The 14,497-nt window shown below is 38.2% G+C and overlaps 1 protein-coding gene across 2 annotated transcripts in view; it reads right to left on the bottom strand.

Annotated features, from left to right (window-relative positions):
- SLC27A1 (solute carrier family 27 member 1) overlaps positions 1-14,497 on the bottom strand; it is a 36,864-nt gene that overhangs the window by 19,839 nt on the left and 2,528 nt on the right. For both annotated transcript variants that reach the window (XM_070741092.1, XM_070741091.1), the window contains exons 2-5: positions 9,350-9,517; positions 2,497-2,891; positions 1,491-1,652; positions 1,066-1,135 (exon numbers count right to left, since the gene is read on the bottom strand). In XM_070741092.1, the coding sequence (XP_070597193.1) occupies positions 1,066-1,135; positions 1,491-1,652; positions 2,497-2,891; positions 9,350-9,517 (795 nt within the window). The remainder of the gene's footprint in view (positions 1-1,065; positions 1,136-1,490; positions 1,653-2,496; positions 2,892-9,349; positions 9,518-14,497) is intronic.

The raw sequence follows: 14,497 nt of genomic DNA, 5'->3' as shown, positions 1-14,497 counted from the left end.
ATTATTATGACTCTCAAGCAGTATACTATTTTTTAAGTCTATGTAGAAACCCAGGGAAGAGGGGAGGAAGGAGAAGGGAGGGGGGGAGCTGTAGCATTAATGAATAGTAGAGTGGTGATGTGCTCATGCTTATGTGAGGTTTGAAATGTTCCTTTAAAATTATTTTTGAATATTGCTGAATTTATTATCCTTGCCACTTGTTTTATCCTCTTAAAAACTTGTGAAAAAGCTAGGCTAATGTAGTGAGTTAGTAATAGTGGTCAGTTATTACAATAACTGTGGGGATTTGAATCTGGGTCTCCTAAAAGTAATCTAATGTTCTAATTGCTACATTGTCTGATCATATTTGAATTCTAAGAGTTCTTGATTCATTTTCAAATAGAGTGTTCCCTCGATTTTCGCGGGGGATGCGTTCTGAGACCGCCCGCGAAAGTCGAATTTCCACGAAGTAGAGATGTGGAAGTAAATACACCATTTTTGGCTATGAACAGTATCACAAGCCTTCCCTTAACACTTTAAACCCTTAAATTACCATTTCCCATTCCTTAACAACCATTTACTCACCATTATATTATATTATATTATTGATGTTTATAAACATAATTATTTATTAACAATAATTATTATTTTTTATTTATTTGCAAAAATTATTAGTTTGGCGATGACGTATGATGTCATCGGGCAGGAAAAACCGTGGTATAGAAAAAAAGCTGCGAAGTATTTTTTAATTAATATTTTTTGAAAAACCGTGGTATAGGCTATCCGCGAAGTTTGAACCCACAAAAATCGAGGGAACACTGTATTAATTTCTTTCAAAAACTTTTGCTTAGATAATAGTTCTTGCATACTTCCATCAAGGCTCTTTTCCTTATTCTCCACAGAAACAAAATGGTAACACTAGGGGCGTTTGCAGGTCACTGTGACTGTGAATGCATGCATCTTCCTTCAATGGGAGAAATAGTTACACCCCAAGGCCTCTTTCATTTGTCCACATAATTAAAATCTCCAGAAATAAAAATGTTGAATATTGATAGGTAACAACCAAGGGCAAGTACTCTTCCTCACCTACTGTGCACCACAATGGCAGCTTTTGGCATTCCAGTTGTTCCAGAGGTGTAAATGTAGAACAGTCGATCTAGGAAGAAAGCACAGCAGCAAGGCTGAGTTCAGTTTCTGTTAGTTATTTCTGCTTGACAGGTTACCCATCCCAGGGAGATGGTTGTTTCAAATGCAGGGCACAGGTTAGGAAATCTCCCCGAAAATAGTTCACAGCTCAGGTTGTCAGAACCTGTTTTGCTCAGCTAAACCAAGCACACGGCCCTAAAGGGGAATTTTATTTTTTACCTCCTCTTCTCTGTGGAACTAAGCCAGGACAACTAATAACACGAATCCAGAGGAAAGGTCATATAAAACCTCTCCCTGTACCACACCTCAACACCCTAGGCCCTTTCTCTCCTCATCAGAATAACGCTGATTGCAAGGAAACATACCATCTAATCCCTTGTTTGAAACATGAGTTGGTGGAGATTTTGAGGTCTGCACCAGCAGAGGGTCCAAGTGCTTGGTATCTGAAGGGCAGGATTCAGGTCTAAAATCTCCAGAACAGAACTTGGTCATATTTTTTCCCAGGATGCCATTCACTTCAGAGATTGCTGCAAGATAAAAATCAGTCCCTTTTATTAAAATTTTAAAATAGAAGGCACCCATTTCTCTAACTGTAAAGAAAAAACCTAATAACAGTATTCAAATTATAAGGACCCCCTCCCAGATTACATCCTGACTTGCAATATCTTACCACCATACCAAACACTACCGTATCATGAAAAGTTTTGTCTTTTTAAAATTGCTAACCTTTTCCAGCATGGATTCAAATTGTCTTGTTTTCAAAAAAACAAAATAAAGGTATTTTTTCATGGTTTTTTATTTCCTTTGAAAACATTTCGCTTCCTATCCAAGAACCTTCTTCAATTCTAACTTGAGTCAGAAATCCAACTTGGATGACTGAGAATCTCCACAGACATGCCCAATAAGTGCAAAGGGGCAATTGATTTTGGCATTTTCTCTAGAGAAATTAATTCTCTTGTTGTTATATATGTTGACAGCAGCAAGACTATTGCATGCACAAAAATGGAAGCACACTTTGATTCCTACTATGGACAAATGGTTGCAGAAGTTGATGGACTTGGCTGAAATGGCAAAACTGACCATTTTTGATTAAAGAACATGGAGACCACTTTTTAACTCCGTGCTTAATATGGAAAAGCATGAAATTTTGACTTTGGGCTTTACATATTTGATTGACAGATCTTTACAGAAATGAGTTGTTCATACTACTATTTCCCTTCCCATTGTCCTCGTTTGCTTTCGTATTTTACAATACCTTATAACTTAATAACGTGATATAGAAATAAATTCTGTTCTCACCAGACTAGAGTCAAGGCAAGGATGAAAACAGTGAAGGTTAGGAAGTCAAACCCAAATCTACATATATTATACCTGCTGACAGCTCCTCGCCAAAGATGATGGCTTTTGCTCCTGAGGTTTTCACACAATAAGTCAATGAGTCAAGTCGCAAGTTGAAGTTGATGAGAGCTGCCTCAATGCCCACTTTGGCCATCCCTAACCAGAAACCTACAAACTCTGGTCGGCTCTCCATAAAGATAGCGATTACATCACCCGCACGAAAGCCCTGCTGGTAAAAGAAGTTGGCCACACTGTTGGAATATTCATCCAGTTGCCGGAATGTCCATTTCTCATCAGTAGCTTCATAAATCAAGGCCACTTTGTCAGGATGTTTCTTGACTATCTTCTGGAATAGCTTGGGAATATTATTTTTGGCTTTCCTGTGATAATACAGTTCATATTTGACCTGCAAAAGCACTGAGAGTCCCCTGAAAAAGGCATAAAGAAATATTAATTATTATAGAATAGTGTTTTTAATTGTTTGAGGCATGGATGCAATGCATGAGACATCTGCTTGGTTAGATCTTCAGCCATCCTGACAAATAATCTGTTTTTATATAATTAATAACTCTTATATTGGCCTACAATCATATCCAGGCCAAAGCTATTACAATGGCGTAAGTTGCAGAATTCTTGTTTTACTCTATTTATTAAAATTTTATTTTACCAAGCCGGAGGGCGGGGGGAGCTCAACAACACATCTATTACTACACAGTTTAAAATACATTGTAGCAATTCAAAGGGAACAAGAGAAATAAGGATGCTCAGAATGATGCAAAACTTACATTCCTGAATGGATGGATTTATTGCTGCATTTTGAAAATAGTTGGGTGTTAAAAGAATGCTAATTGCTTGCAATCTGGGAAATCTTTCCCTGTGATGAAATAGACTATGTTCACAATTAGGAAGGTAGCACTCTACAAATTGATGGGAGACAGACAGCTATAGCAGGTTTGTTTGCTGGTTTGAATTTATAGTATATAATCATTCATCTCATATTTGTGACTTTAAATATATTTCCAATTAAAATATAAATAATGCCAAATAAAAAAAAAAGCAAGTAATAAAACAAATATACCATCCATACAAAATGTTAAAACAATAAAAAGCATAGAATATAATCACGGTAATTCAAGAACCATACAATCATTGTATGGGCTTCACACCACTTTCTTATTCTCAGACCAGATAGAAAAACCCACAGCAGCCACTTCTTGGTAAGATAGAACAATGTGGGATAGATAGATAGATTCACAAATGGCTGACCAACCGCACTCAGCAGGTAGACCTCAATGGAACTACAACTACATGAAGCATGCAGTAGGGTACCTCAAGGTTCTGTCTTAGGCCCAGTATTCTTCAATATCTTCATAAATGATCTAGATGAGGGGATAGAAGGCGAACTTATCAAATTTGCAGACGACAGCAAGCTGAGGGGAATCGCTAACACTTTAGAGCAGGAGTGTAAAACTCAAGGCCCTTGGGCCGGTTGCAGCCCATGGGGTACTTAAATGCGGCCCCTGGGTCCAGCCTGCAGTGCTTCTTCTTGTCCAAACGGGCTGCATGTGGGCTCCCCACACCTTGTTTTAAGCAGGAAGCCATGGACGGTAAAAATGAGCCATCTGTCCTGTCTCCCCCCCACTTCCCACTCCCCCCCCCCCATGCTTGCCAGTCCTCAAAGAAATCCTTTAGAGGATGCTTTAGGGGGTAGACTCAAAATTCAGAAGGACCTTAGCAAATTTCAACACTGGGCCCAATCCAATAAAATGCAATTCAGGAGTGAGAAAAGTAAGGTCCTACACATAGCCAAAAAAAATAAATAAATGCACAAACATAGGTGGTACCTGGCTCAACAGCAGCAACTGGGAGAGAAATCTAGGTGTGCTAGTAGACAACCACTTAGGTAAGAGCCAGCAGTATGCTGCAGCTGCCAAAAAAGCTAATACAATCCTAAATTGAATCCACAGAGGGATGGTTTTAAAATCACCATTTACACTGCACTGATGAGATCATTCTTGGAACAGCGCATTCAATTCTGGCCACCACAATATTTTTTAAAAAGATGTTGAGGCCCTAGAAATAGTGCAGAGAAGAGCAAGAAAGATGATAAGAAATCTGAAGGCTAAAACATAATGAACGATTGAAGGAACTAGGTATGTCTGGTCTAAGAAAGAGAAAGACTGGGTGTGATACGATAGCAGGCTTCCATAACTTGAAAGGCTGTCACAGAAAACAGGGGGGGGGGGGAGGGATTATTCTCCAAAGCACTTGAGGGCAAGACAAGAAGTAATGGTGGAAGATCATCAAAGAGGGATCCAACCGAGAACTAAGGAGAAATTTCTGCCTCTGGAAGTTGTGGGTGGTCCATCACTGGTGGTTTTAAAGAAGAGACTGGATCACCATTTATCTGGAATGGTATAGATAGCCTGCCATGGGCAGCAGGTTCGACTAGAAGATCTCCTAGATCCCTTCCAACTATCTTAGTCTATGTCTTATGTTCCAAATGCAAGACCTTCCAAGAGGTAATCAAGGTCAGGGCCAGCCAGCTCTCAAGGGGAATAATGTACTATAGGTCAAGTGCAGTGGCAGAAAATGTCCTAGGTCTCATCAGGTGACACTTTCTGGTTTTGCTATATGCTCTATTAATACACTTGTAAACAAAATTCATAAGGACAAGATAAAATCTCTGAGGTTCTCTCCCCTAAAGGAATTTAAATTCTAAATACTGCCACTGAAACTACTATCAATATACATGGCATAAATAGACAATCTAACATGTATGCGTACTCAGATTTATGTCAGTATATATATAACTGCACACAGCCGAGGGAAGTTATTAAACAGTTCTTATATTAAAAACACACTCCACAGCTTATCTGTCACTTTCCTTCTTTTAACTACAATTCTGAACTATTGACATATAAAAACAAGCAAAGGAGGGGGGAATAATTCAGTGTTGTGAGCATCGCACTCAAGACTATGTTTAACAATAAACAGCTCCACTGATACAAACTCAGCTAAAAAGAGAGAAATGTTAGGCAGTTTGTGAGAATAAAGAAAGCAACAAAAGTAGGTGTAAGTGAAATGAATTACACAAAGGAGGCATCTGGGTTTGTTTACTTTTTTTTTAATAGTCATCTGCAACAATAAATTTAAGATTTTTTGGAAAATACTTCCAACCAATTATTGCAGTTGTCAGTTAAACTGTGGCCTTCTGCTTGCCAATACTACATGTAGAAAAATCACTAAGTGGCAGATATTATTGGCTTCACTTTTTCTACTTGTTCCAGCCAATCTCCATTAGTTTTGTTCCCTTCTATCGGCATTTATATCTCTGTTCACTGATCAAGCAAAAGGTATGAAATACAATTGAGGAAATGACTTCAGAAGACCTTTCACCCCAAATTGAATAAGATCTCAGATTCAATTCCTTATAAACTATGACTGGTAAAGCCTGTGATCCAGAAACTGTACAATTGTGATTTGTTAGAGAAGGCAATTCTTTATCAAGTGGACCATGACTCATTTGGTATAAGGCCATTTTAGACATTCCCATGGGACTAAAACATACATCTGGTATAACTGAACAAGTGGAAGTAAAGCATATTATAACCAATGCAACATCCACTTCTAAACATCAAGCAATCTATTTACATTCAATATATTTAGGTATCTATAAATAACTTATAGTTTTATCACATTGCACAAAAAAGTCTTAGGTTAATTCCCATTAACAGTTCACAGAAAATCTTATTTTCCTGTCCACATTTTATATTTGTTTTGATTGCTGTGAAATGATGCACTTCAAAAGCTGCATTTTCAATGTCGAGAAAAATATCACAAATACTTCCACAAGGTCAACTAGCTGTACCATACTTAGCACATTTATTTTCCTCAAATGCAGGGTAATAATAGAAGAAGTACTTTTATGATTGGTTAAAGAAGAGAATGGAAGATTCCACAGGGGGACCAAGCAGTAGGAGAGATAAATGACCTCTTAAGCACTCATCTATCCCTCCTCCCTATGAATGTCCTAATCAGGAACTTAGGCAGATGAAGAAAGAGAGGCTGGTTTAGTAACAGGCTCTTGGCAGGATGCCCAGCAAAGCTGGCCTATCATAGTCACCCAAGCTGTGCCAGGAAGGAAACACAGGAGCCTTTTCAAGAATGAATTGCCCTTTCCATATTCTTAAGAGGCGCTTTATTCTCTGCTGTTATTTCTCACTTGCCATGCAACTGGGAGGAAGTAGAGATCCAGAGGGCACTGACTATGGTCACTATAGTCACTATAACAGCCTTTGTAAGAGCAGCAGCCCTAAATCTTTTTAACAAGGAAAAAGACCCTAAGGGTACATGCAAAAAACTAGATGCCAAATTCAGCTACAGAGCAAGAGAAAAGTGAAGTGTCAGACATAGGAAAGGTACTGGGAAGATTCCACAGAGGACCAAACATTAGTAGAGGTAAATGACCTCTTAAAAGTTCCTCTATCCCTCCTCACTGTGAATGTCCTAATCAGGAGCTTAGGCAGACGAGGAGGCACCCCAATTCAAAAAACAAACATCTGTGTAGAAATAGTAAGAAACCAATTTAGTGCACATAGAGTTTAGACACATAGATTTTATTTCCTAGATAAATATTATAGTCAGTTAGTGAAATCCGCTCCCATCTTGACACAGGCATATATTTTCTACAACATATAAATAAGAATTATCTGCTGCTGGCTGAGCACGAATTTCACACTATGAATAATTACAAGATTCTTCAACTGTACACAAGTCTACAGAAAATCAAAGGAAAAGCAGCTGGTAAAGTGTTTGCTTAATCTCCCAGAAAGAAAGCAGATTGAGAATGGTGAATTCAAACAAGACTTAGCATACATAGCATACAAAACTACAATACAGTTTACTTGATTCATATTTAGCATATTGCATATGCTAACATATACCCAGCATATCTAATTTATTCAGTTAGATATGACTAACTGAATAAGCATGACTATGCAAATTGTGGCTTCACATAATGTACAAATTCAGCCCCAAAGGTGTCTCCTGCCCTTCAACTTTCAGCGAATGCTTTTCTTTCTTTCTTTTAAAAAAAGGAAGACAGCTTATCACAATAGGTATGGTCTGGGGATTAGCACTTTATTAATACTACAGTGATCCCTCGATTTTCGCGGTCTCGATTTTCGCGAAACGCTATACCACGGTTTTTCAAAAAATAATAATTTAAAAATACTCCACGGTTTTTTTTCTATTCCACGGTTTTTCCCACCCGATGACGTCATACGTCATCACCAAGAGTCACTTCTCTGTCTCTTTCTCTTTCTTTCCTGTCATTCTCTGCTTCAATCATTTTCTCATTTCTCTTTTTTTCTCCCCTTTTTTCTATCATTTCTCTCTCTCTTCCTTCCACTCTTCTCTCTCTCTCTTTCTTCCTCTCTCTCACTCTCTTCCTTCCTTTCTCATCTCTTTCTTTCTTTCCTTCTCTCTCTTTCTCTATCTCTCCCCCTCTTGCTCTCTCTCTTTTTCTCACTTTCCCTCTCTCGTGCACCCACCAGCCTCCGGAGAATGCCTGTCCCGCCTCTCTTGCAGCAGAGGAGAAAGATAGGTGGAGCGGGCGAGCGAACAGACGAGCGGCAAGCGGGCGAACGGACGAGCGGCGAGCGGCGGGCGGGCAAACGGACGAGCGGCAGGCGGGCAGGCGAACGGACGAGCGGCGAGATGTTTATTTTATTTATTTAGATACTGTAGATGTTTATCTAATATTAGTTGCACTTTCATCGCTCCCCGGCTCCACCATCTGCGCATGCGCGGCCATGGAAAAAAGGGTGCGCATGCGCAGATGGTGTTTTTACTTCCGCGCCGCTATATCACGGATAATCGATTTTCGCGGGAGGTCTTGGAACGTAACCTCCGCGAAAATCGAGGGATCACTGTATTTATATTTTTTAAAATGTGTTTTAACAACCAGCTGTTCTAAATCCCCCAAAAGAGTCTTTTTCTTTAAGATGCATATAAACATAATATTTGGTTTCTGGAACATTCTGGTAAATCCTTCAGATGATGTTTTCTTGCTTATTTTATACCCAAAATAAACAGAAAACTATTACTTGAAGTTCTATCACTCCCAGCCTTTTTCTACTTACCTTATTTTTCAGAGTATAAGACATACCTTTTTCCTCCCTAAAGGAAGCTGAAAATTCAGATGCATCTTATACTATGAATGTACGATAGGGTTTTTTTGAAGCTTTTTTCCCCAGCCCTAACTAGGTGCTAACAATCTTCCTAGATCTAATCTTGCAGGTTCTTTCATTGTTACTCTTTGCGAAGAATGTTTTCCAAGCCGAAGCAGGGTTTTTTCCATTGCTCTAACTTGCCAGATGCTAACGATGTTCCCCGCTCTTATGCACTTGCAAGCTCTTTTATTGTTACACTCACTGAATAAGGTTTTTTTTAAAGTCCTAACCAGGGGATAAAATAATGTGCTGAAGTTGACCACACTAAGGATGCTAGCCAGATGTCTGGTATATCTGGTAAGCAGATTCTTTTCCCTATTTTCCTCCCCAAAAACTAAGGTGTGTCTTATACTCCAGTGCGTCTTATACTCCGAAAAATATGGTAACACTGGCAACAAAGTCTATTTACTATAACCATCCATTTATACTTCTGTGATTTAAAAACTTTCATTTGGGAGGATAGTTGGGAAGAGAAGGACAAAAGTATTTAGAGTAGTATTTTTAAAAAGTAGTTATCAGAGCTCTTGATAGGGGAGAATTTACATCCTTATCCTATGAAAGGACTGAGGTTGATTTATTATTTAGGGCAACAAACATTTTGATGAATACAACAATCCTGATATTAAACCATAAGAAGAAAATGTACTTACAGTAAATCTCTCAGGGCTGTCTTGAAGATGATGCGGAGGAAATTCCACCCACCAGTGCCAATATAAATGCCCAAAGCAGCTGCAATACTCCATGTCCAGGACAGGCCAAAGAATCGCATGAGGCCCAGTGAGCCAAGGGAAGCAGTACAAACCCCAATTGTGTGCATTCTGGAGAAAGAGATAAGCTTCATGTAAGCTACTAGAGTAATTTAATTGTAAAAAAAACAGTTAAAATAAACAGAAGATGATCGTGGGGAGATAGGCAAACTGGCTATATAATACAGATGGGTCAAAGGTGAAAGAAGCAAATGAAAAGAAAGCAAATAAAGTATGTATTTATTTATTTGGTTTATATTCTGCTTTCCTCTAGTACAGGCAATCCTCGACTTATGATAATTGAGCCCGAAATTTCTGTTGATAAGTGAGAAAATTGTTACGTGAGTTATGCCCATTTTACAACCTTTCTTGTCACAGTTGTTAAGTGAATCACTGCAGTTGTTAAAGTTACTAATACGGTTGTTAAGTGAATTGGGCTTCCCCACTGACTTTGCTTGTCAGAAGGTCGCAAAAGGTGATCACATGACTCTGGGACAAAGCAAGTCATAAATACAAGCCAATTGCCCAGAGTCTGAATTGTGATCACGTGACCATGGGAATGCTTCAGTGGTTGTGCAAAAAATGGTCATAAGTCACTTTTTTCAGCGCTGTTGTAACTTTGAATGGTCAGTAAATGAACTGTTATAAGGACTACCTGTATCTCAAAACAGTAGACATAATATACGTTTCCCTCTAATTTTACCCTAATGGTGATCCTATCAGAGAAGCTGAGAGATAATACCTAGCCCAAAGTCACCCCTGAACTTCCATGCCTGAGTGGAGACTTGAACCTGGGAAACACAGGGAAACACAGAGAAGCATTCACCTTTCCTTTGCTGCAGAGTTGATTAGTGAAAGGCTTGCAAGTTCTATTTTGTCTTTTGCCAATTGCAGCTGTACTCAAAATAACACTCAGTTTGTCATACATATGCTGAAAATGAAGGGAAGATACACTTGAGCACATGCTCAGCACAGAAATTAATGGTCCTCCCACAAATGCTTTTATGGAGCATCCACTCCTATTTTTCCAAGCATTGTTCAGTAATCTTCTGGTTAAAAAATGTTTTTTAATTGCAAATGTCACTAAGAGTTCACCTGTAATTACTAATTTCATCAGTAAACAATGCAGAAATACTAGTCTTTCAATTTCAATTTATCCCAAAAGTGATCAATATAATTAGCTTGTCCTTCCTTAAATTTTAATTATTGAATACTATATTTACAAAGTCACGCAATCTGATTTTGATCACCTCCTTAATTTCAGTTTCAGTATACAGTACTGTACTGTAATATGCAACAGGGAAGCTGGGATATTAGCAATAGAAGTGAGAGCTTCCTCAAAGAAAAACCCAGATACAGGTAGTCCTCGATTTACAACAGTTCAGTTTAGTGATGGTTCAAAGTTACAACAGTACCAAAAATTTTGACTTAAGACCATTTTTCATAGTTAAAAGCATTGAAGCATCTCCATGATTACGTGATCAAAATTTAGATGCTTGGCAACTGGTTCATATTTATAACCTATGCTGTGTCCCAGGGTCATGTAATCACCTTTTGCGACCTTCTGATAAGCAAAGTCAATGCGGAAGCCAAATTCCCTTAACAATCCTGTCAGTATCAATACCACTATCAATTGCAGTGGTAAACAATGGTGGCAAGAAGTTGTTAAATGGAGCAAAACTCACTTAACAAATGTCTCACTTAACAACAGAAATTTTTGAGCTCAATTGTGGTGGTTAAGTTGAGAACCACTTGGTTCTCTGAACTACTTAAAATTTCTGCTAACGGTTCTCCAGAACTGGTCAGAACCTGCTGAAACCTACTCTGACTATATTCTAAGCAATGTGATCAAAGTGTTGATTTTAACATTCAAACCTTAAAAGAAACTAGAGACCATTTTATTTTTTTAAAAAGGACACAGACTCTGAGATCATCAAGTGAGTAATTCCTCCGGTGTACAGACTCACATTTTGGGATCAGAAGATAACTGAATAAACAAGAGTCTTTACAGACAGGATTTTCTATAAAATCCCAATTGAGACAAATCTTTTGACAAATAACTTATGGTGTGATTCTATTTGTTCTGTGCAAAAGAATGTTCCACTGAAATAAATATTTGGTCTCAGGTAACTGAGCAAAGAATTGAGGCCAGGCACTATTATTTAGACAATTACTGTCTTTACTGCAAAATCCCTTGTTAAACTGCTAGGAAGGAAATGCATTTTTAAAGAAAATACATTCTATAAGCCAAATCAGCAAAACTACAGGTTAGATAATTGCAGTCATACCACATATTAAATACTAAGAAATTACATCAAAAGCAGCAAAAGTAAATTATCTGGTTCCTTCTAATTTCAAATACCATAAAATTGATGCAGCATGGCCAATCAGGTTGATATAAGGACTGGGATGGCACCCATTTGGCCTACTAATGAGAATTAGCATTATTCTGCTGAGATGTTTCCTGCTGCTTCCAAAACACTTAACTAGGAAAAAAGGGACATTGGCAAAATCTGAGCCAACAAACCAGGTATGTACAAATACTTGAATGAATTTTGAGACTGTCTGTAATATTTTGTCACAATAGCCAAAGAATGATCTGAGAGGATCAAGAAAGTTCACTTAGAATTTTAAAAGGAAAAATTAAATATAGTTTAATGCAGTTCTTTGATTTTTGCCATAAAAATAAATCCTATCAAGTTGATAAATATATAAGGTTTATCAATATTTATTTACAATGTTTGTAAAACATCTGAAGATTCTAGGCAATATACTATTAAGTCCTATTAAGACAACTGGAACTGGCAATTCAGTCATTAAAGGAAACTGTGTGAATATTGGTCAAAGTTACTTCTTATCACCATCATAACTGCAAACCATTGGTGTACAAGATAATCATTAAATAAGAACTACCTGTATAACAAAGCAATTATATAAAACATTCCCCAAGTTGAATGTTCAACATGTATTAGGATTAAAAGGAAAATGGAACACATTTGTTTTATCTATGAAATGCCAAGAAGGAAGATGCTGCAAGAAACTCTTAGGGAAATGAAAACAAAATGATGGGGAACAAAATGGAAAATTGCTGCTTTCTATTTCTCACATGGATGGAGACTCTTACCAGGCCTTCTCCAAATATTTGAACCAGCTATACAAATTCAATCATGGTAAGATGGTCCATGACATATCTAGGTGACATGCCATCCAAGACCTTGGAGGTGATACTCCATACTTTTGAGCTGGATCTGTCTACTGCTAATTAATGCAGGCATACAAATTCGGAGAGGGGCGGCATACAAATCTAATAAATTATTATTATTATTATTATTATTATTATTATTATTATTATTATTATTATTATTATTATTATTTCAAGGAGGGTGTTGCCCGTAGTTACTTTCTCAGTAATTTATGCATCATGCTCTAGTTCAGACATGGATTTTGGGTCACAGCCAAAACTGGTCCAACTGTATCCAACTGTAATTAAGGTATGTGCTAGTGTTGCTAGAACAACTTGGTTCACATTAGGCTATAAGGGGTGTACCATCAAAGTTGTACAAAGGCTCTCCTGGACACACTCACCAGCTATTTGTGAGGCCATAAACCAGAGGTCTTCTAAGCCAGCATAGCCTTCTATAGCTTGCTGGAGAATTCTGGGAGTTGAAGTCCACAAGTCTTAAAGTTGCCAAATTTGAGGAACCCCTTCTATAAACCTACGAATCCAACTGGTTCACAATCAACTTCTCTAGGAGAACTCAACCTTATCAAGAGTAATTACTGCTGTTATCAGATTGCACAGATGTTTACTGGCATAAAACAACACAATTCTTACAGGATTAAATCTCAACTTCTTTTATTCCATTCAATGTGTGCTGCAATTTAAAAAAGAATATCAGACAATCCTAACAGAATAAAACATCAAAAACTTCAGCTTCTTTTCTGTAATCTAAAGATAAACCTTCAGCTTCACAGAAGAATTGTACCAGAATGAACAATATTTCAAACATTCAGATATAACATCTTGGAAAGTAAGTAAATTTCCAAAGGAAGAGAAATAGACAAGTGATCTATACAATTCCCCATAACTTACTATTATTCCCCATAGACCATTCTTAAATCCAGCTTCTTTGTCGCTCTCTTACCATAAAAAACATCAAGGCTGAAAGCAAACAAACTACAAATATGCAAACTTTATGGAATTTATTCTGTAAATATCAAATGCAGATAATGGAAGTCTAAAAGACATGCACAAAAGCCATAGAGTAACTGCTCTGAGAAACTTCATCCACCTTGACTGATCTCAAAAAAGCTGGAGATCAAGAAGCAATGAAGTATGTTCCTCAATGGCTCCTCACTAATCTGAAAAGAAGTAACAAATGGAATAACACAGTGTCCTGCTCTAGGCGCAGTACTGAGCTTTATAGATAATCTGAATAAAGGAGGAAAATGGATGTTCATTAATTCTGCAAAGAGCTCAAAGTGGGCAGGGGAGTTCCATATTAAATAATTAGTTGCATAGATCCCTGATGATTGACCTCTTCCATGACAGCAAAGGGTGTGAAAAAGATCTGGGCCATTTGGTAGAAAACACCATGATGGCGACATGATGGTACACAGAGTCATATCTACCAGCACATGAGCTGTTGCCCTGGCTCAGCTCCACCACACGTGTTCCAGCCAGCTGATTTTTGGCTCACGTAGAGGCTCTGGGAGGGAGTTTCGGCTTCTTGGGGAAGCAGGGGAGGCCACTTTTGCCTTCCCCAGGCTCCAAGAAAGCTGAGGGCAAAAAATAGGCCTACTGGGCCCACTGGAAGATGGGAAACAGGGCCATAGGTGGTTGTGCGTGTATGTAGGGGAAGGGCAGGATGGTGGGGATCGCGCATTCGAGCATGGGGAGGTGTGGCACATGGGGCATTAAATTATAGGTGGGCATGCACACATAGGCAATATCATGCATGCATGCATTTTTGTCACCCAAGGAAAAAAAGGTTCGCCATCACTGACCTATAATGTGCAGTGACTAAACTAAAAGGTTCCATTCATGCTTTG

Source organism: Erythrolamprus reginae, chromosome 2 (genome assembly GCF_031021105.1).
Source record: "Erythrolamprus reginae isolate rEryReg1 chromosome 2, rEryReg1.hap1, whole genome shotgun sequence".
NCBI classification, from domain to species: Eukaryota; Metazoa; Chordata; class Lepidosauria; order Squamata; family Dipsadidae; genus Erythrolamprus; species Erythrolamprus reginae.
The sequence above is the reverse complement of the archived record's forward strand: the minus strand, read 5'-3'. Positions and strand labels throughout refer to the sequence as shown.